At 27.9% G+C, this 21,911-nt stretch overlaps 1 protein-coding gene across 2 annotated transcripts in view; it reads right to left on the reverse strand.

Annotated features, from left to right (window-relative positions):
- The window catches only part of LOC122537575 (diuretic hormone 44), a 68,594-nt gene that overhangs the window by 7,435 nt on the left and 39,248 nt on the right, over window positions 1–21,911 (reverse strand). Inside the window, exons 1-2 of one of the 2 annotated variants that reach the window (XM_043670836.1) lie at window positions 15,687–15,807; window positions 543–712 (exon numbers count right to left, since the gene is read on the reverse strand). In XM_043670836.1, the coding sequence (XP_043526771.1) occupies window positions 543–689 (147 nt within the window). In that variant the 5' untranslated portion in view covers window positions 690–712; window positions 15,687–15,807. Of the gene's footprint in view, window positions 1–542; window positions 713–15,686; window positions 15,808–21,911 lie in introns of those variants that run through there. The other variant, XM_043670837.1, reaches the window with a different exon arrangement.

The raw sequence follows: 21,911 nt of genomic DNA on the forward strand, positions 1-21,911 counted from the left end.
TTCGTACGACTTCCAGGTGAAAGACACAACGATCTATTCACTGAATTCAATCGCGTTCCCGAAGGAATCGTCGGTATAATTTAAACTTTGCAAAAAGAAAAAGTCGCGCAACGATCTATTTGATCTCATTTTAAAATGTGAAGTTTTGACAATTTCTTTTTCGTTTTTTTTTTTTTTCTTTCCATCGTGTAGCAGGTTTCTTCTTCTCGAGAATTGTAAAAGTTCAAACATGTGTGGGAAACGTTGAAAACATTTCTGCAACGAACGTGCGACGACGTTTCTCCATCGTTTCATCGAACTTTGAACATTCCGAATTGACTGAACTTTGAATCGAACGAATGACAATTTGTCGAGATTCCCTGATATTCAAAGTTCAATGGTGGCAAAAAAAAAAAAAAAAAAAAAGAAATGGTACAGCAGTATAAAAAGGAAATGTCAATCTTCTACCATCACAGTGGATTTATAATAGTTGTGAAAAACATTTTTTTTTAGTTTTCTCTCACATGTTTGAATTCCATTAAATTTATGGAGGAGTGTCATACCTCTAAATCTGGAATTCGGCTCTCAACGAGGAACAAAAGAGACGGATGATCCCACGGCAATTCTCTTTCGTCGTACGCGTAGGATACAGGTTGACTTTTAGTCATAGCGACGAACAATAGGGACACCAGTATGCTCATAAACGTCATTGTGTCGCGAATCTCGACTGTATCTGAAACAGAAGTGAAGGCAAGGTTTTTTTTATTAGACTTTACAAGCCTCGTAAACCTTTACACGGTTCGTCGTGTTTAGATTTATTTTTACGTGTTTACCACAAACCAATGAGACGTTTCGAAAGGAGAATAGAAATGCCGAGGTTGAACAATGCGCGGAGAATCACAGGGGACAAAACTAATTTCCTGTGAGTTTTAATATTGGTTTGCAAATAAATAGAAGGTGATGTACAAAAAAGGGATCTTCTTTTTTCAAATGGATTAAAAATTCCATTCAAGGCTCCACGTGCTTTTCTTCTTGTTAGTCAGTTACTCAAGTTGTCTCTTTCGTTTTTTTAATAATAGTTGATAACTTGATGAAACTTTCGCGGAGATTGGGTGAAGATTGAAATATTAATGAAGATTAAAATATTAAAACGAGCAGCATGTTAAAAATTTTAAGAACGTGCGAAGTATGTAAATGAAGTATAAATATTAAATAAAAATGTAATTGTACTAGATATATGCTATTGTACTATTATATCCTATTAATGTTATATGCTACTATGCTATTAATATTACGTGCTATTATATTATTGTATGCTATTAATATTATATGCTATTAATACTATTATATTATTAATATTGAAATAAGTGACATATTAAAAATTTTAAGAACGTGCAAAGTATGTAAATAAAATATAAACATTAAATAAAAATGTAATTATACTATTATATGCTATTATATTATTACATTATTGCTATTATATTATTACACTATTATGTTTTATTATTATATTTATTATTATTAATCTTATTATTATGTTTTATTATTATAATTATTTTAATTATTATATTATTACATTATTACGTTTTACAATTTAAGATGTGAAAAATATGCAAGTGAAACAATATAAATAAAGTTAAATAAAAATTAAATAGAAATGTAATTACATTAGTAAGAGAAGTATTGAATTTTACAATTTTAGAGGCCAGGGGAAGTATGTTGTAAATGAAACTATGTAAAAAAAATAGAAATACAATTGTACATATTTAGTACATAAATGTACTAAATTTTGTAATTGCCAAAATATTTGCAAGACGTACATAAATATATAAAATAATAATATAAATTAATAATAGAATACTATAAATTGATCAATAAAAAAAAAAAATTAATAATAATATAAATAAAAATTAATAATAATAATAATATAAATTCATGATAAGTTAGTAATAATGCAAACTAAATTAATAAAATAAAAAATTTACAGTGTTCTTTATCAAAAGTTTCCAGCTTTCATGAAAAGATCGAATACAATAAAAATTTTCAAAGCAATGGATTCAATTAAATCAATTTAATAACTTACTTAATATGAAAAATAAATTACTGAATATGACAATATAAAACTTGATAAAATAAAATAAATCGAAAGTGAGTAAAAATTGACTGAAGATTAGAAAGTCAGAAGATTAACGTTTTGCAAAATTCGTAAATATCACGTACAGAGATGAAGAAAAAAAAAAAAAAACGAACATTCCACTTCTATTTTTTTTTTTTTTTCGACCAACTTTCGCTCGATACTAGCCACGATTTTCACTGACATTTTGATCGACTGATATCGCATTCCGATCGTATCGTGCGATCACTTGAAAAATAAATAACCAACTATCTGTTGGATTAAGTTGTACGCGCGTAGTGTATTTTTCGATAAAAATCTCTTACGAATCGACGAAATTTTTCCAAAATTTCGAAAACGGGAGAACCTTTTTTTCTTAATGCTGCCGTGGTACGAAATTTCATTCAACGGTTTGGCTTTAGAATTAAAAAATGTAATGGTTATTTGCAATTAAAGAATATACATATATATATATTTTTTTTATCCACTGTAATTTGTCTCACTTTCCTTTTCTTTTCGTTCGCTATTTCTGTAACATACAGTTGTCGCTGCCTTTGATATCTTATTTATAGCAACGGCGTGACGTGCGGGAGCAACAAACGAGAAGGTCAAGTTCAAACGGTGAATGAATCTGGGTCGATGTGCCGATATAGACGTCGGCGATCGTTACGGTGTCGTCATCGGCGGGTTCATTAACACCGGCCGGGGGTTTAATCTGTGCCTCGGTAATTTAGGGTTGCCTCCTTCCAATTACGCTGGTTCGCCGCCTACACGGACTCCATCGCTCGCTCCGATCTCTATTTCCTTCTATCTCGTTCTTTCTATCATTGTGTTTCTTTTCTCTTCCCCCTCCCCTCCCCCACAATTTATAATTGGCGAAGAAGTATTGATTAAATATTAAATTTTGCAAACCTACGGAATTTCAAGCCAGACTTTGAATTCAATTGAACTGAACGTTGATAAATAAAAAAATTATGCACAGTGTAAAATTAAATGATCAAATAATTAAAAATTATGACACGGTATAGTGTTTTCAATACGTTTTGCAATGAGCAATGCTCACTCCTGGAAACTGAAAAGAAAATCGCAGAGCAAAGGTTACGGTTAACCGCTTGCGCTGGCAACCGATTGCGGACCATAACGAGTGACCGTATACAACAATCCGTCGCTCTCTCTTTGGAACTCGTCGGTATATCACTGGATAGAAATGATCGAGAAGTAATAAATTTATTATTTACTTTGCCCGATACACTTGAAAACCTGAGGAAATATTGCAATTTGCATTATTGAAAATAAATCGTAGTTATTGATTCATTTTAACTTCGTTTAATGATTACTCTTGAGCAACGCAAACGTGCATTTAAATAAATGAAATTTATTACTTGTAATACGATTAATTAGTTCAATAATAATTATTATAAACGAATATGAATATTCATATTTGAATTATTGCCTATGATATAATAAGTGTTTATGCATTAAACAAATAACTGATTCAGTGAAACCAAATGCATGTATAAAAATCGTGATTAAATTGTTACTTGTGGTATAAAAAAAAATATATATATTAAGAAATAACTGAAAGATACATTGAAAAAATAATTGATTCAATAAAACTCGATAAAATTCAATAAAATCGCGTATAGTTAGATAAAACTCACCGTTGAATTATTAACTGCAGTATAACAAATGTTGATATATTAAAAAATATATATAAAAATTATTGACTACTGTAAAATAAATATTAACACATTGAGAAAGTAAAATTATTACGTATCACAATCATAGTCGAATTAATTTCTTTTCAGAAGTATATCAATAGAAAAGTTCAAAATAACTCATAAAATATTAACAGTCAGGTTTGAATTCCACAGTTAATCGATAATTCTTTTTCCAAGAAGAAAAATTCTGTAACAGAACGTGTAATTATTGTTACCAACTATAAATGACTACGAAAAGTAATGTCCTTTACATTTCCTTCATTTTCCACGTCGATTCGCCCATTTTCTTCCATTTATACATTACATTCTGTAAAATCAACTATTTCGAAGTTGCGTTAAAATGATAAATGCTTGCAAACATTGCTGATAACTTGCATCTTCGTTATTGAATCGAGTTTCGTTATTGTTCAACAACCATTATCATTTTCACTGACCTGTTTTTCGAATCAGAATTCCCTTGTTGACAATGTCGATACTCGACTGCACCGTTTTGGAGACTAGTGAACAATGAACCACGACGAACAAGATGACTATAACTGTGATGCTGAAGGGTGCACAGACTTAGACTTTGTATTCGTTCAATTCTCAAAGTCCATAGACAAGGTATATTAGCTTTGGTGTTATTCTGGCTTTCTCGTTTTAACGTATTATGAATAGATAACGTGATATACTCTCGATTTGTAAGTTAGACACTCTGGTCGATTTATGACAACTATACATGGCAATGATGTACACATAATCATATACACACAATAAATCTCTCTCTCTCTTTCTCTTTTTCTCTCGTTATTGAATAAAATATTTGAGAAATGATTATTTCTATCATTATTTTATTTTTAATTAATATTATTTAACTCCATGTTTTATTTAATTCAATTTTCTATTTCTATTATTATTGTATCTCAATTATTTATTATTTCTATTATTGTTATATCTCAATTATTTATTATTTCTATTATTATTATATTTCAATCATTTTCAATTATTTCTATTATTATTATATTTCAATTATTATTTCTATTCTTATTATACTTCAATTATTTATTATTTCTATTATTATTCGACTCGATGTTTTATTTCTATTATCGATTATTTCTATTAACATTTGACTCGATGTTTCATTTAACTTTATTTTTCTAACTTTAATTTCGTTCTGTAAATAATTTTATAATAATTCTTCGTTCTGTAAATAATTCTATCACGTAAACGATAATTAATATTTCATGAATTATTTCATAAATTCTTCTAACATCGCATTTCTGAAAAGAAGAAGAATTGTATTATTAATTCAACTATGATTCGTGCACAATAATTTCACTTTTTTAATATATTAATATTCATCTTGTCATAGTTAGTAATTCTCATATACACTTTATATTTTATTTAATATACTTATTATTTTTTAACATATTAACGCTTATCACATTGGTGTTAACAATTCAACAATGATCTTTAATAATTTCCTACCAAGATTATTTGTTTCATTCCAGTGGATTAACTGTTAACACAAATAATGTAATAGATTATTTGCAAATGATTTATCTGACTTGATAACCCGGGATCAAGCTATCATCCAAACGGAAGTAACAAATTGACAGAAGGAATGATTCATTATTTCAAATACTAGGTGGCCACTGAATAACTGAATGGTTTGAAAAAGTCATAACTTGTTCACTTTCAATCTTTTTCATTTTCTTCTATTTGTAGATTATAAATTAATTAATTATAATATAATATAATATAATATAATATAATATAATATAATATAATATAATATAATATAATATAATATAATATAATATAATATATTATTATTATTATTATATCAATTATATTTCCAAATGAAATAATAAAAAATTAAAAGAACGTGTATTTGTAAATGTTATTTCTGTTTCGTATCATTCAGTCTTTCAGTGTTACCACCCTGTATCTATTTCAAATATGTTATTTCCTTGTCCCTTTGCTTCGAATAAAATTCCCGCAAAAATCCCTGGAAGAATCCTCGCCCACCAGAAAGTTTCCGCCAGAAAACTTTAATTACGCGCCGGCTGACGACAGCGAAAGTAGAAGAAAGGAACGGGGAATAGGAAAATATTTCACGGGGCAACAGGCGTGAAATTATTCGCAGATAGACAGACCGGAAACGGAGGACGCGCTCCACGATGCTCGCCGGAAAATGCTGCAGCTTTATCAGTTAACAATTACTATTCTCACAAAAGGCGTTTCGTACGAAGTGTTATAATTCTGCAATACAATTTTTCACTCTCAACACTTCCTTTTTTTCCAAGGAAATATTTTCACGTGGAATATTCTGATTTTCTTCCTCTATGAGCAAATTTTTTTCTAAATTTCGCTTTCTCTCTTTTTAATTTTTAATCGCATCAGTCACTTGCGTGGAGCTAAGTCTTACAATTTGTTATAAAGACTGTCCTGGAAAGTGTGTTAATTTTAAGACTGCTTCTTTAGCACTCTTCCTAGTCAGGGAGAGACTTGTGTTGATGTCTATTTGTATTTTCCGCACTGGATAATAATACAGGGTGTCCACAAAGTCCCTTTACAATTTCAAAAATTTATTACAAAGACAAATGAAAAGACAGACAAGTAGAAATTATTAGAAAACGAGACGTATATATTTAAGATTTTTTTCTGCTTCATTTAATACACCTCTATGTGGACACCATTAGTTGCACGAAGACGCACGTCAAGACGGTACTCGACGGTAAAACCAATTTTGTTGTTCAACAAATTCATCAACTTATGAAGAAAGTTTGAAAGTTTAAAAATTAATAGAGAAATTGCTTCTAAAATATATCATTACCTCGTTAATTTTTCGTTTCGTAATAAATCGTTTATTATTTAAAAACTGAATATTAACTTTCTATTTGTGCAATAAAACTAAGGAATTGACGAAGAGATTGCCTTTAAAATATATTATTATTTTGTAAGTCGTTCATTCACTAGAAACTGAATATTAATTTTTACGTAAAAAAAAATTAAGAAATTAATAAATTAGTTTTAAAAGCAGTTACAAGATATATAGTACTGCTTGTGCCATTTTCTCTCGAAAATAAAATATCGCTTGTGCCATTTTTCTTTCGACGAGCGAAATAAAAAATGAAAAACAAATTATTTTAATTAATAGAGAAATTAATGAAAAGTGGTTTTCAGTGTATTTCCGAAAATACGAAAATACAGACAATTAAAGCCAATTAAATGTTCGTCATTCCGAGTCTGCTAATTTCGGCCGAAGTCGAGTGAATTTATTCCTCTTGCGCGTCTACGTAGAGAATTACGAAACTTCAGATACGGGCCGTGTTTATTAAACTGGATTGCCCCTGTTTCATTTAACGTTTGTAACGGATATCTTGTTTCAAATAAAACACGCTTCTGCTACCATTTTGCTCGCCAACAAAATAATGAATCTGAAATTTCGCGATAGAAACACAATGGCCATAAAGGCAGAAATTTTAGTTTGTGGCCAATCACAATCTAGAAGCTTTGTATTTCCCTTTTATTATTTATATTGTTTATTACTTATCTTTATTCGCAACATGTGAGAAGCATAAGTGAAAATTGAACCTTTATACAAAGGTTCGTTAAGAACAAACGTGAAACGCGCGTGTCGCCTAATTTCAAGATCGAACGACCGCGAGCAACTGTTTCCATCCCTCTTTGTTAACATCATTGAATCTCTCTAAACATTGACTTTACTTCGCCACGCGTAGATATTAATGAAATTTCGCGTTCGTCTCCACTTCTCGCGGCGAGAATCGAATTAATAATTGTTATCGTCGAGCAGCGATCGTCGACGTTTTTGAACCTCGCGTACCCGTTAATTGAACGAGCATAATTGGCCCGCTTCTAGGCATTTGCTCTTCGAAACTCGAGCATACAGCCAAAATTTAAGATATTTTTAAATATTTTATACTACATGTTTTTTATTTAATTACTATATTTATATTTATTTTTATTATACTATCTACATCATACTATGTATGATTATACTATGTTTATACTATGTTTTTATTTAATTACTATATTTAAATTTTTATTTAAATATTATATTATTATATTTATATTTTATGTATATATTATGTATGTATATTTCTATATTTATATTTTATGTATATATTATGTATGTATATTTCTATATTTCTATTTATATTTTTATTTAAATATTATATTGCTATATTTATATTTTATCTATATATTATATATGTATATTTCTATATTTATATTTTTATTTAAATATTATATTGCTATATTTATATTTTATGTATATATTATATATGTATATTTCTATATTTATATTTTTATTTAAATATTATATTGCTATATTTGTATTTCATGTATACATTATATATGTATATTTCTATATTTATATTTTTATTTAACTGTTATTAATTTAAAATTCTTTTTTGTCAGAGGTTCCATAGGGATTGTGCTTACTGCAAATCCCTGCTAGATAACGTCTTGATGTCTTTCTAGGTTTTACAATCGCTTTTACCATTTTCTATAAATTCCCGTTTTTGTCGTGTAAATCGCATAAATGTGTCAAAACACTGACATGAGAAATAAGAAAGAAAAGAACGGAATAAAATTCTTTGACGTGAGAAACGAACACTCGCTCAGAAATGAACAATTAACAAGAGAGTACTTTACGTGGGTGAAAATAGATAAAAAGCAACATTTCTTCACTTAAAGCTTCATTTCCATGAAAATAGACTTTAAGTTCCTTGGTAGCTTTTCAAATTCGATTTTTTTAAAAACGAAGCATACTGCAACAGAATTTAATCCCACATTTTTTACATGTTTCTGCAAGTAGAATAACCTCCTGATTAGGCTAACTAAATAAAGTTATGTAAGGTTATGTAAGGTCAGGTTATGTAAAGTTTAGGTTTAAGTTATGTAGAATAATCTTAATTTTTTCCATCATCTTTGCAATTGGCTGAATTTAATTGTTAATTAATTTAATTAATTTAACTTAATTTTCCAGAACTCAATTCTTTCCCATTATACTTTAAAATATTATTATTATAATATTAAAATTACTATAGTTTATTATTATAAATTATTATTGAAATAATAATTTATTATAATAATAATAATAATAATAAAAAATTTATTATTATAATTATTATTATTTTACACATTATTCGACCTGTATACTCTTCAAATGTAATACAATTTTTTTTTTCTGGAACATCTGATGCCAAGAAATTAATTCACAATGTGAAAATTATTATACGTTCGCGGTGTATTTATTAACCAATTTAATAAAAAAAAAAAAAAAACACGTAGGAAGTGCGAGGAAAATTCGCTCTGTATGCAAATTACTCTGCCAGACCATGCCGGGAAAATTTTTTGCCAGGAAATAGAGCAAACAGGTAAACGTCTCGCAGTAAATCTGCAACTAACTCAAGATATCTCGAGAGTTATGAAAATTAACTTCGATAGATTCGGCAGAGATTATCCAGGAGTTTTTTTAGCATCTTTCAATTTAATCGTTACTCCTTCAGGATGATGAGCATTACGATCGATAATTGACAAAAATGTGTAACGACGCATGTAATGTATGAAAATATTGTAGAATGTCCAAACGTAATTATTCATTTGTAACAATATTAGAATAAAGTTAGAATAAAGTAGGTTGCATTTGTTGATGAAAATTTTAAAATATCTAAAGCATTACATACAAATATGTATGTAATATTTAATATAACACGTATATCACGTATATATATGTAATATATAATAATATAAAAATGTAAAATGATGCAAAATAAAATGTAAAAACATCTGTAATATGTAATATGTAAAACATGTGTACATACCTACATATATGTATTTAAATCATAATGTATTATATAATATAAAATATAATAAATATAACAAATATATAATATAAAATAAAATCCATTATATACGTATGTTATAACATATTTAAAAAGTGAAAGTGACTCACAAAAGTGAGATATTTGAATATTAATTAGAATTACAAGAACATGTATATACTACACGTACAATATTATTATACTGTATATCAGAAGCTAAATTAAGCAAATTTACTTATTATTATTTATCACAATTTTATCATACAAACACACGTAAGCACATCATATTTGTACATAACCAATTATCGATGTAATAACTGCGAGCCGCAATCGATACAATAATTATCCTAAGATCCGTCAAATTTAAGGCCACCGGAAATTTATTGACAACGGAAGCATTAATTCAACATATTGATTTATCGATAACGTGTCGAACGTTAAGCAATAACTGTTCAGCATCAAAAAAAGGACTGTTCAATTTTAATATTACATTATTATATTAATAGTATATTAACAGTAATATGTCGATGATTTAATTTTACAGAGCAATTTTTATGGCTGTTACGTAGCATAGGTCTCAGATTTGTTTTATGAAACAGTAAAAATTAAATGGTACCAAACAGTTTTGCATTGGATTATTGGACTGTTATATTAATAAAACTGATTTAATATTTCGAGAAATTTTATCGTGGATAATTATTAAATAATTTGAAGAGTTAAGAATTAATGTAGAGATATATGTATTGAATTTTTCTTTTTTTTATAAAATATCTTTTAAAGAAACGTTCATTGACTTATGACACAAACAGATAATATGCAACGACAGATGCTAATAAACTGACACTTTGGATATGAATTTATGCTTATGGATATGAATTTATTTATAAAATAATGTCATACGTATGTTATTATATATTATATTATAAATATATATGTATGTTTAATTTGTTAATATTATATACTATTAATATAATAATGTAGCATAATACATAATTTCCTATATTTTTGCACATGTTATTTATATTATCTCCTATATTTCCCACAAATAAAATTTTATCAAATTTCATATATAACTATATATTATTATTATACATAACTATATATTTTCTTCAGTTTTACTCGTGAAGGTCGAAACAATTTTGCACAAACACTTGCAAGTATATTTATTTGTCTTCATTCTCATTATTTTATTTTATTTATCGGCACATGTTCAGTTTTCGTTCTGGGAACGTGTTGACCTTTCGAGAAAATTTCGCACTTGTCAATCATTAATGACAGAGTCATTTCAGTCAACCCAGTTTTGCGAATACGGACACGTTTATTGTTTACTGATAATTTCTGAAACATGATATTCCGTGTAAGTATACACGCCACGTCGAATGTGAAAAGGATTGAATTAATCCGTACGAGCTCTGTAATACGAGTATCCGCGATAGAAACAATGGACTCAAAAGTAAAACTCTGCTTATTGAAATAACACCAATAACAAGCTACATATTATAATGTTTAATTCAACAATGTTTTAATTATCCACCCACGTGTCACACGATTTTAATTACATTCACGAGCAAGTTTCAGCGTATACTTTAATTATTTTATTTACATGTTTTAATTACTCTTGCGTTGGAATGACGTGCCACGCACGTCGAGAATTTTTTGCCCCAAAATTGCAACATTTTCTCAGTTTTCAGGTTATATTTAAATATAACCCAGGCAAAACAATTGATAAGTTTTAATAATTTCCATCCAGTGATATCGTACGGACGAGCTCGAAAGAAAAAGAGAGACGACGAATTATTTGTGTTACGGTTACGGCCACTCGTTATGGTCCGCAGTCAGTTGCCAGCGCAATTGGTTAAATGAAAACGAAAAGTCAAGAAATCGTTGAAATATATATTCGTTTTTTGTTATGATATTCAAAATAGCTGACAGCCAGACGGCTATACCATTGAACGACGATTCATGCTGAAGAACGTAATTAACGCGAATAAAATTTGGTATAATTTCGACATGAATTTCGCGTTCCATTGTACGAATTCGCGCAATGAATATTCATAACGGCGAAAATGTCTCATCAAGTCCCTTCGTACATTTTTTTGTCAACGCTTCTGCCTTTCGTTTTTCTGTCAACTTTAACGTTTAATTAAACATACACACTCCCCTGTTTTAATAAACAATCACTGCATCATGTAATAATTCAGGCACGAATTTCATTTTCGTTTCTAATAATCATATTGAACTAATTAATCGTTCACATTCGCGCTGCTCAAGTTGAAATGAATCGTCATGATCATTTTCCAAAACAAATTGCAGTATTTCCTCAGTTTTAAGTTCTATATTTAAGTATATTTAAGTATATTCTAAGTTCTATATTTAAGTATATAACCTAGGCAAAACAAATGATATCTTAATAATTTCCATTCGGTGTTACTCGTACCGACGCGCTCGAAACAGAAAGAGAGCGACGAATTACTGTGCACGGTTCGGTCACTCGTTACGGTCCGCAATCGATTCGCCAGCGCCAAGGGTTAAAAAGCGTTCCGTCCGCGGGCGCGCGCGTTCGATTAGAATTTCGAAATTAGCACGTGCAGTTTAACGAGAGCAAATTGAAAAGATCGTCCGTGCTTCTTTGACCTGCTTCGATGAAGACGCTGGCGCGCACGGCCATGATTGAACTATCCGCGCAGATTTATAGATCAATAGAGAGAGGACACAGGTAATATAGTCTGTGGACGAAGGGTATAAAAATGGTAATTACTCACGAATTATGAATAATTCAATTACTTATAATTAATTCCTTTTAAGCTTAAGAAGTTACTCCGGCTTGTTCGCGGTTCGTTCAATTTTCAATTTGGAAATTGAAATACAGGGTCTCTCATTCGAAACCGAACGTTTATCCCTTTCATTTATTATTGACGCTGCGAGCACATTATTATCACGATGCTACGAAACTCGAAGTTCCTTCTTTATCGATCGATATACCTGACGATATAAAAATTACTGCTAATTGAAAATTATTAGAAAAATCTAAATCATAAGTTTAAAACGTCTTAATCCATTAAGGATCGAGCAACAGTTTATTATTATTTATTAAAGATATTTAAATTTCTTTCAATAGACATTGTATATATATAAATCGTCTGATATATATATATATATATATATATATATATATATATATATATATAAATTTTTCGTCTGATATAAACATAATATATTAAATATTAAATATATATACAATGTATAAAATATGTAATATATATAAAATAATAATAATAATATATTTAATATTTATACATTGTTATACATTTATAAATACTATATATATATATGTAAATATATAGTATTTATTAATGTATAACAATGTATAAATATTAAATATATTATTATTATATTATATTATATATATTACAATACATATTATATATTATATTATTATTATATATACATAATGTATAATATTATATATAATATTTATATACATTATACACACAATATTTAATATTTAATATATTATATTTATATCAGACGAAAAATCCTTGAAATTTAATTTCACAATCACAAGAATCAAAAACAGACTCGACAATGTAAAGCAACGAAAAAAATAATTGAAACAATGTAAAAAATTTCACATAGATACAATTTTCAATGCATCAACAAATGTAGCTCGTTATTTCCCACGAAATTTGAGCGTTAAGCTGCTTACGTCGAAATATTCATTATTTTAAAGAGAAATCGTTATTTCAGGATTGACCTCGATTCTGTAAAATATTCACCATACAAAAACGCACAAGAGCAGCATACATCGTCTGCTATTACATCGTCCTTGCCTTTCGTTCGTAGATTTTTCGCAAAATTAAAGTTAAAAATATCTCTCTCGTAAATTGATAATTTTTCCACCATGGGTGAATATTTTTCAAAGGGTGAAAGTCAACTTTGAAGTCTCTGTCTCGCGTAAATCTCCGTTGGAATTCCATGTTTTTAAAAATGATCGCGTGATGCCCCAGAACGAGATTGTTTCGACTAAAGAATGAATTAAAAATTGCACACCTGGTACACGTGTGGTAACGTCGAATAAATTTGAGAGGAAGAATTTCTCGCTGCTCGCGCGATGGCGAGATAAAATGCAAGTGATAGTGACGCATATCACGTGGCGTTGAAAGTAGAAGGAAGTAGTACGAGTCCACTTATCGTCAGACGTTGAAATGCCTCGGGAACATCTTTCCTGTTCTATGATATGGAGACGTATACACGTTACATCATGCGCATCGCAGATCTCCCTAATTCGACAAGGAACTGTAATACACATAGTGTATTACTCGCGAACTTTGCCAAAGTTACAGATAGAGGTAATAACAAAGGTCTACAAATAAAACTTATTGTTTACTCGCACGCTCTCGAGATCGGAACTTGCTGACTGAAGAATTTCCACCATATTTGGTGTTTATCTTTCTACCAACAGTAAGACAGACGCAGGGTGATATATATACAGGATGACTTTGTCCGAATAACTTTGTCCATCTCTCAAACTCTAAATTTTTAATCTTAATCTCTAAATTTTTTTGATCCCTAATCTTTTCCATCTTCTTAATCTTTAAATTATTTCTTTTTATTTTTTTTTTTTTTATGTTTTATTGACAAAAGCAAGCTTGGTCATAATGATTACAGATTTTGTGTAAATATATATTTGACATAGAATAGTACATACTATATAAATTGTGTAAATATATATTTGACATAGAAGATTACATATATATTTGTATATTATATTATCCATTGTATTCTACACAAATAAGTAAATGGAAGAAAATTTGAAAGATTTGCTCCATGTGAAAAGCATTGTTTTATAAATACCTTAGCGAGGATTTTCATGGAGAAACTTTTATTTTATTGAAAATTGCACAAAAGCAAGCATTGCACAAGCTGCGCGAAAAAACATATAAAATGTCCAAAGTAATAATATTTGATGCGTAAAACAATTTTCAAACAAAAATTCCAATTTCCAAATTATGCTATATCCTCCGCACTATGAATTCAATTTAAGATCCCTAGTTCAATCATAACGAGTACTCGACCTTCGAGTTTTTAACGTCGCACATATTTTTATATCATTCATTTTATTTCGTATTTGAATATTTCCATATCATTCATGTCTTTGATAATTAATTTCAGCAATTTTTAAATTTACCACAAAGTCAACAAGTAATAATTGATTGATTTAATTGTGCGATTGTTGCACGAATATTATTGGTATACAGAACAGTAGAAGAGTCACGAATATCAATGGTAATATTAGTGTGAGTAATTATAGAGTACACCCTTTAATTATCATTTACATAATTGATGGTTCTGCTTTATTTCACCGCTTAATTGCGTGCGTCGTTTCATTGATGTTATTTAAAATAGCGACAGAGTGATATGTGAAATATTGGATATTTTTAATCAATTTGATTTCATTAACACACTTAACATGTATATATATATATATATATATATATATATATAATATTATGTAATATTAATAGATAATTAATATACAATATTATATATATGATATATTTAATATATATTATATTTTTTAATAAATTTAATATATAATATATTTTTTAATATATTATATTTAATTATATTATAATATATTTAATATATTAATTATATTTAAAATTATTTAAAACTAAAATAAAATTAAAATTATACATCTAAAGCTTCTAATATGAAAACAAATGAATAATTCTGCAAACATATGAAAGAATATGAATAATGACATTTGTGTGAGAAACGAGAGACGTTTAACAGCATAAAAGTAATAAAAAACGGAAAACAATTGTTGGACAAGAAGCTGAAAGGAATGAAAGATATGCTTGATAACGCGATAATAAGAAATGAAAAACAATCGCTAAAACTAATGATAATAAAGACAATAAAACGATAACTAGCAATAAAGACAATAACGTTCGTAACAACGCGAACGAGAAACGAGTTAAAAAGAAAATCTTCAAGAACAATTAATTATCCACGCAAAACTGTTCGTGTATTTACCTGTAGGTGTGTAAATTGATTCACGAACGGCAGCAAACCGATAACAATTCCACCCGTGGTTTATATTAAATTGAATTGAATTATAACAGGCTGCTAATTATCGAAGAACTAGCCGGAAAGTTTCGAAAGTCGGCACTAATGAAACATATGAAATCTCTGTATTATCTCTTTGAATGCAAACTGGGAGAAATATTGCTCAATCCAGCGCATCGTTCGCGATGAGAAGAAAAAAGAAGAAGAAAAAAAAACGGAAAAAGAAAAGAAGATAAGAAAGAAATGATAAGCTCATACAAATATTGGAGCGTTCAAGTTGCAAATGAATGTTCGCTAAATTGTCACTCGTGAATTTATCCTTTTCTTTCTTTTCCCCTCCCAAATTTATAACATTTGTCGGACTGCGAGTGGATATTTGCTGATTGCGAGCGTGATATCAAATGGAATACGTTCGATTCGGACACTTGTTGAATCAGCCTCGAAGTGACATGTTTTGTGTACCGTGCCAAATATTTAGTTTCTGCAAGACTGTTATAGGAATTTAAATATTTATATATTTAAATGCCTAAATTTCTATATATAGAATATTTATGTAGAATATTTAATATTTAATCTGGAACAAATCTAATATAGAATATTTATATAATTAAATATTTGAATTTCTATATATAGAATATCTAATCCAGAATAAATCTAATATAGAATTATTGTAATTATTATAATAAATACTTATAATAATAAAACTAATATAATATAGAATATTTATATATTTAAATATTTAAATATTTAAATTTTTAATTATATATATAATTATGTATATAAATTTTTAAATTATAATTATATATATAAATTTTCAGTTATATATAGAATATTTATTATAATAAATATTTATAATAAGAAAACTAATCTAATGTAGAATAATTATATATTTAAATATTTAAATTTCTATGTACAGAATATTTAATCTAGAATGAATCTAACTTAGAATATTTATTATAATAAATATTTATAATAATAAAACTAATGTAATACAGAATATTTAAATATTTAAATTTTTAATTATATATTTTAGTTATATATAGAATATTTAATCTATAATAAATCTAAAATATTTATTATAATAAAACTAATCTAATATAGAATATTTATATATTTAAATATTTAAATTCCTATATGTAGAATGTTTATATAAAATATTTAATATTTAATCTATATAGAATGTTTATCTTTTATTTGTGTGTTTATTTAAAATTTCATAGCGTTGCATAATATTGCTGCGAGTTAAAGATAAAAAATAATTTCCAGTTAGGTTACGAACAGATAAATTAAATATAAGCGCCAAGAGACAAATTTTAATATACCAAAAATTTATACTACCGATTTCTGAGTCTGAGTCTGAACGCGAGAAGATAGATTCGGTGTACTAGAAAGTTTCATACATACAAAATTCGAACTCCTCGGGCAGACACATCGCGTTAGATTTTTCGTTGCGGAGTCGACAGCTTAAATAAATTCTAGTCAACTCGAACGCGAATTTCCATGATATATAACAGAATAAGCTGTCTCAGAAAATTGGTGAATTTCCTACTGGAAGAACTATTGAATTCTGTGACGTTCAAATAAATCGTGCTTTACTGTAAAAACCTTGTTTTTGCACGGTGATGCATGGGTCCTTTCACTCCCAAGATTACTATGATTAATTGTTCGCTCTATGAGAGTTATGTGTCAATGTTAAGAACACGCAGTGGTTCGCGAACGAAAATTTAGTATAAAAGTACTTTCACGTGATTTTAAAATATTTTGTAGATTTATATATGGAATTTATTAACAATAGGAGGTACGACTATCATGAATTTTGTCACACTGATAAAATTTGATAGTACGATAAATACGAAATATAATATTTATTGTAATGGTGGACGAAAGTAATTCGCACTCTAGATGAAAAATTATCTATATTTTGAACTGTCATAACTTCCTAGAAAAAAGAAAGAAGAAATTACTAATATTAGTAAAAATATATTAGTAAAAAAAGTATAATAATCCAATTTTGTCTCATTTTAGAGTAGTCAAAGACGTTTCTATATCAAGCTACCACTAAGCTAACTTTTGTTCCAGAAAATTGCAAAAATTTGAATGCCACTGAAAAAAATCTTCCTTGTGTCTAAATCTCTTGAAACTTGTATGATTTTCTTTCTCACCATTTTTATTTAACTTTGAGCAGTGCAAAGTAATAACAAAAATCTAGGGTTGAGTTTTAGTTAAATAATAAAATGTTAATAATAAATAATAATTAAATAATAAAATATAATAATAAGTTAAATAATAAAATGTAATAATTAAATAATAAAATATAATAATAAATTAAGTAATAAAATATTAGAATTTCTTGAATTTTCGCTGAACTCCTATTGTATGAAAAATCACAAATAAAAGAGAGAATCTCTTTAACGAGAACTCTTGTTATAAATTATTTGTTCCCTGACAAGTTCATATAGACGGAAATTAATTTTCGATCTATAGTCTATAGTTCTTTCGTTCGTTCTGGCAGGTGAAAAATCACGAAACTCTCTCTCTCGATGTACGTTCCATCATGTCACAATGGATATTACAGCATTCATCATGGCGATGCAGGGCGTAACATTTGATGGACATTCCTGGCTCGTGCGACAATTTGTACGCTGCATTTGTACGTTCATCGTGCACGATGTCGGTTATTTCAATGCTCGTATGACTACAGATTTAATATTGACTCAGGTAGTATCTTTCGAACTTCCCGGCTCACCGTTCAAAAATACTGTTAGACGCGACGTTTGTTAACCTCTTTGAAATATCCTATCCATAAAATACATTTAAGTACAATCCGGGCAGAACGAATAATAAATTTATTACTTCTCGATAATTTCTACCTCAATAATCGTGATATCGTACCGACGAGTTTAAAAAGAAAGTGACGAATTGTTGTACACGGTTTGGTCACTCGTTATGGTCCGCAATCAGTCGTTAACCTATTGCGCTCGAATGACGTGCCACGCACGTCGAGAATTTTTGCAACGTTTCCGCAGTTTTAAGTATATTTAAGTATAATCCAGGCAGAATAAATTTATTACTTCTCAGTAACTGTCTATCCAGTGATATCATACAGACGAGTTCGAAAGAAAAAGAGAGAGACGAATTATTGTGTACGGCTCGGTCCGGTGTTAAAATTAATTTTCATTTCCTTCTTTTTTCTTCTTTTATTTCACTATGTGAAATGTAGTTTCACGCGATAAAAAGGAACAGGAATTACTCTTTACTTACAGTAAATATTTTCGAAACGACGAATCTCCATTTGCAAATTTGCAAAAGTGTGCAACGAACGACAAACGAAACGGTGTATCTTCTATCTTTAAATAAATATATATTTTATGATGTATGGTTCGACATATTTCTACATTTGAATAAACATTGCCGTATTTTTGCAAAAATGGAAATAATTATAGTTCGCGGGTACACGTATATTTTGTAATAAATTTATTTTTAAACTTTTATTATTTAATTTTATTTTTATATTTTTATAATAAATATTGTTTCAATGAAATAAAAATAAATAAAATTGTTTTTATGAAATATGGTTTACTGGAAAATAATTGAAAATTTAGATGAAAATTAGACGCAAGTATAAGAATAACATAAATGGAAAATCTGTTTTAAGATCTTTTTTGCACAAACGACATTTTTTGTCACAGAACATATTTCCTTTTTTATTTCAGTTCAATTCCTTTTTTTTTTTTCTTTCAGGTAATATACGAAATAGATATGAGGCAATTTTGATTGTTGACACGCGTTGCACCTAACTTTTTAATTATTTTTCAATTTCAACCATATTTTATAAAAGTATTAATTATTTTTATTATTGAATTAATATTTGTTATAAAAATAAAATACAGTAATAAAAATTTTTAAATAAATTTATTATAAAAATAATATTTATTTTATTTTAACAGAAATTAAGTGTCGTTATTAAGAAAGTCATTTAAGTATTAATTTTATAAAAATCAAGCGTTATAAAAAAAAAAGTAGTAAATTCAAATTATATTAAAAATGGAGAGCCGATATTTTTCAGGAAAGGCTCTAAGGAACTAAAAATAGTGCACTATAATAGTGCATAGAATGCCATAAATTGAAAGTTATGTTTGTACAAGATGATTCGTCGTAAAAACAAATAAGAGAAAAACATAAAATTAAAATCTTTCTTTAAAATTTATTGTTAAATAACGTCGTTAGTAAAAGTTATTGTTAAGTACGTCGTTAAAACAACAATATTAAAAAGAAGGAACAGGGCAGTAATAATTTATAATTTTAAATTATTAATTATTTAATTTTTAAAATTTAGAAGGGAGGGGACAGAAAATGCTTCCAAGAAAAAACTGATTTGATTTTATAAATGAAGGAGCAGTTTATTCTTCACATTTCATTTTATCCATAAATGCCGAATAAAAATCTTTCGTTTCGTTTAAAAAAGAAACGAGTTCAAACATTGGAGTTTAACGAAGAATTAGCTACACGTGTGCCGGCGATGAATATTAAAATTCAATTTCCTCGGTAGCGAAGGGATTTTCAGGAAACGTGGAACTTTGTTCCGTGGGTTTTCCTTTTCTTTTCTGCTTATTTTTACATTGTAAATAACTCACTGTTCTGGAAATAACTGCACGTTAGATCAAATAAACACCGTACAAATGCAATCGATTACAGAAGTCTACACGCTTCTATCAAATTTCGAATATGCGTATATTTAGACGCATTTCATGTATTTGTATACATAGTATGTACAAAGTATGTACAATTATTGATAATTCAACGCCAAAAGCGTTGATATTTTCTTCTTTACTTTATTTAATTCCGTAAATATTTCAAAAAACGAAGATAAGAGATTTAATGAAACAGTAGCAGGAAATACTTTTGGATCAGAAGTTCCAGAAGTTTCAGACTGACATAATGAACCTGCACACGAATAGTGATCAATGTTTTAACAGTATTTCGTAGTCCAGTGGTTGAAACTGGTTGGCAACGCGTTACATAAGATGTTCTCAAACATCTTAATTTTTTACCAACAAATACTACTTTCTACGTGACACGAGAAATATCGTTCAACACGATATTATGCAATATTTATCTAGTCGAGTTTCAATTCACTCCAGTTTCAATTTGTCGTCTCAATAATTTTCTGTATACTGATAAATTAATATTGGTACGTATAGTAATAATATATTTATATATTAATATAATATTGGTACGTATAGTAATAGTATATTTGTATATTGATAAATTAATATTGGTACGTATAGTAATAGTATATTTGTATATTGGTAAATTAATATTGGTACGTATAGTAATAGTATATCTGTATATTGATAAATTAATATTGGTACGTATAGTAATAGTATATCTGTATATTGATAAATTAATATTGGTACGTATAGTAATAGTATATCTGTATATTGATAAATTAATATTGGTACGTATAGTAATAGTATATCTGTATATTGATAAATTAATATTGGTACGTATAGTAATAGTATATCTGTATACGTATAGTAATACTATATCTGTAAATTGATAAATTAATATTGGTACGTATAGTAATAGTATATCTGTATATTCATAAATTAATATTAGTACGTATAGTAATACTATATCTGTAAATTGATAAATTAATATTAGTACCTATAGTAACAGTATATCTGTATATTCATAAATTAATATTCGTACGTATAGTAACAGTATATCTGTATACTGATAATTTAATATTAGTATGTACAGTAATAATATATCTGTATATTAATAAATTAATATTAGTACGTATAGTAACAGTATATTTGCATATTCATAAATTAATATTAGTACCTATAGTAACAATATATCTGTATATTCATAAATTAATATTCGTACGTATAGTAACAGTATATTGATAAATTAATATTCGTATATATAGTAATAGTACATCTGTATATTCATAAATTAATATTGGTTTTTTACGTTACATAGCAAATAGGAACGTTCTGTCTCGAAAATAAATGGTCACAGCATGTGAAAATACTGGAAAATTTTTCTCGCGATTGAATCTGATATGGATTCGAAGATTGAAGCCATTTTCTTTACAATAACATCCCGATGCGCACGATCTTTTTCTGACTGTTCCATCGAACATAAATGAGGTGCAAGCAATGAGGATCATATAATTTAATAATA

This window comes from Frieseomelitta varia, unplaced genomic scaffold (genome assembly GCF_011392965.1).
Source record: "Frieseomelitta varia isolate USP_RPSP 00005682 unplaced genomic scaffold, Fvar_1.2 scaffold_916, whole genome shotgun sequence".
Lineage (NCBI taxonomy): Eukaryota > Metazoa > Arthropoda > Insecta > Hymenoptera > Apidae > Frieseomelitta > Frieseomelitta varia.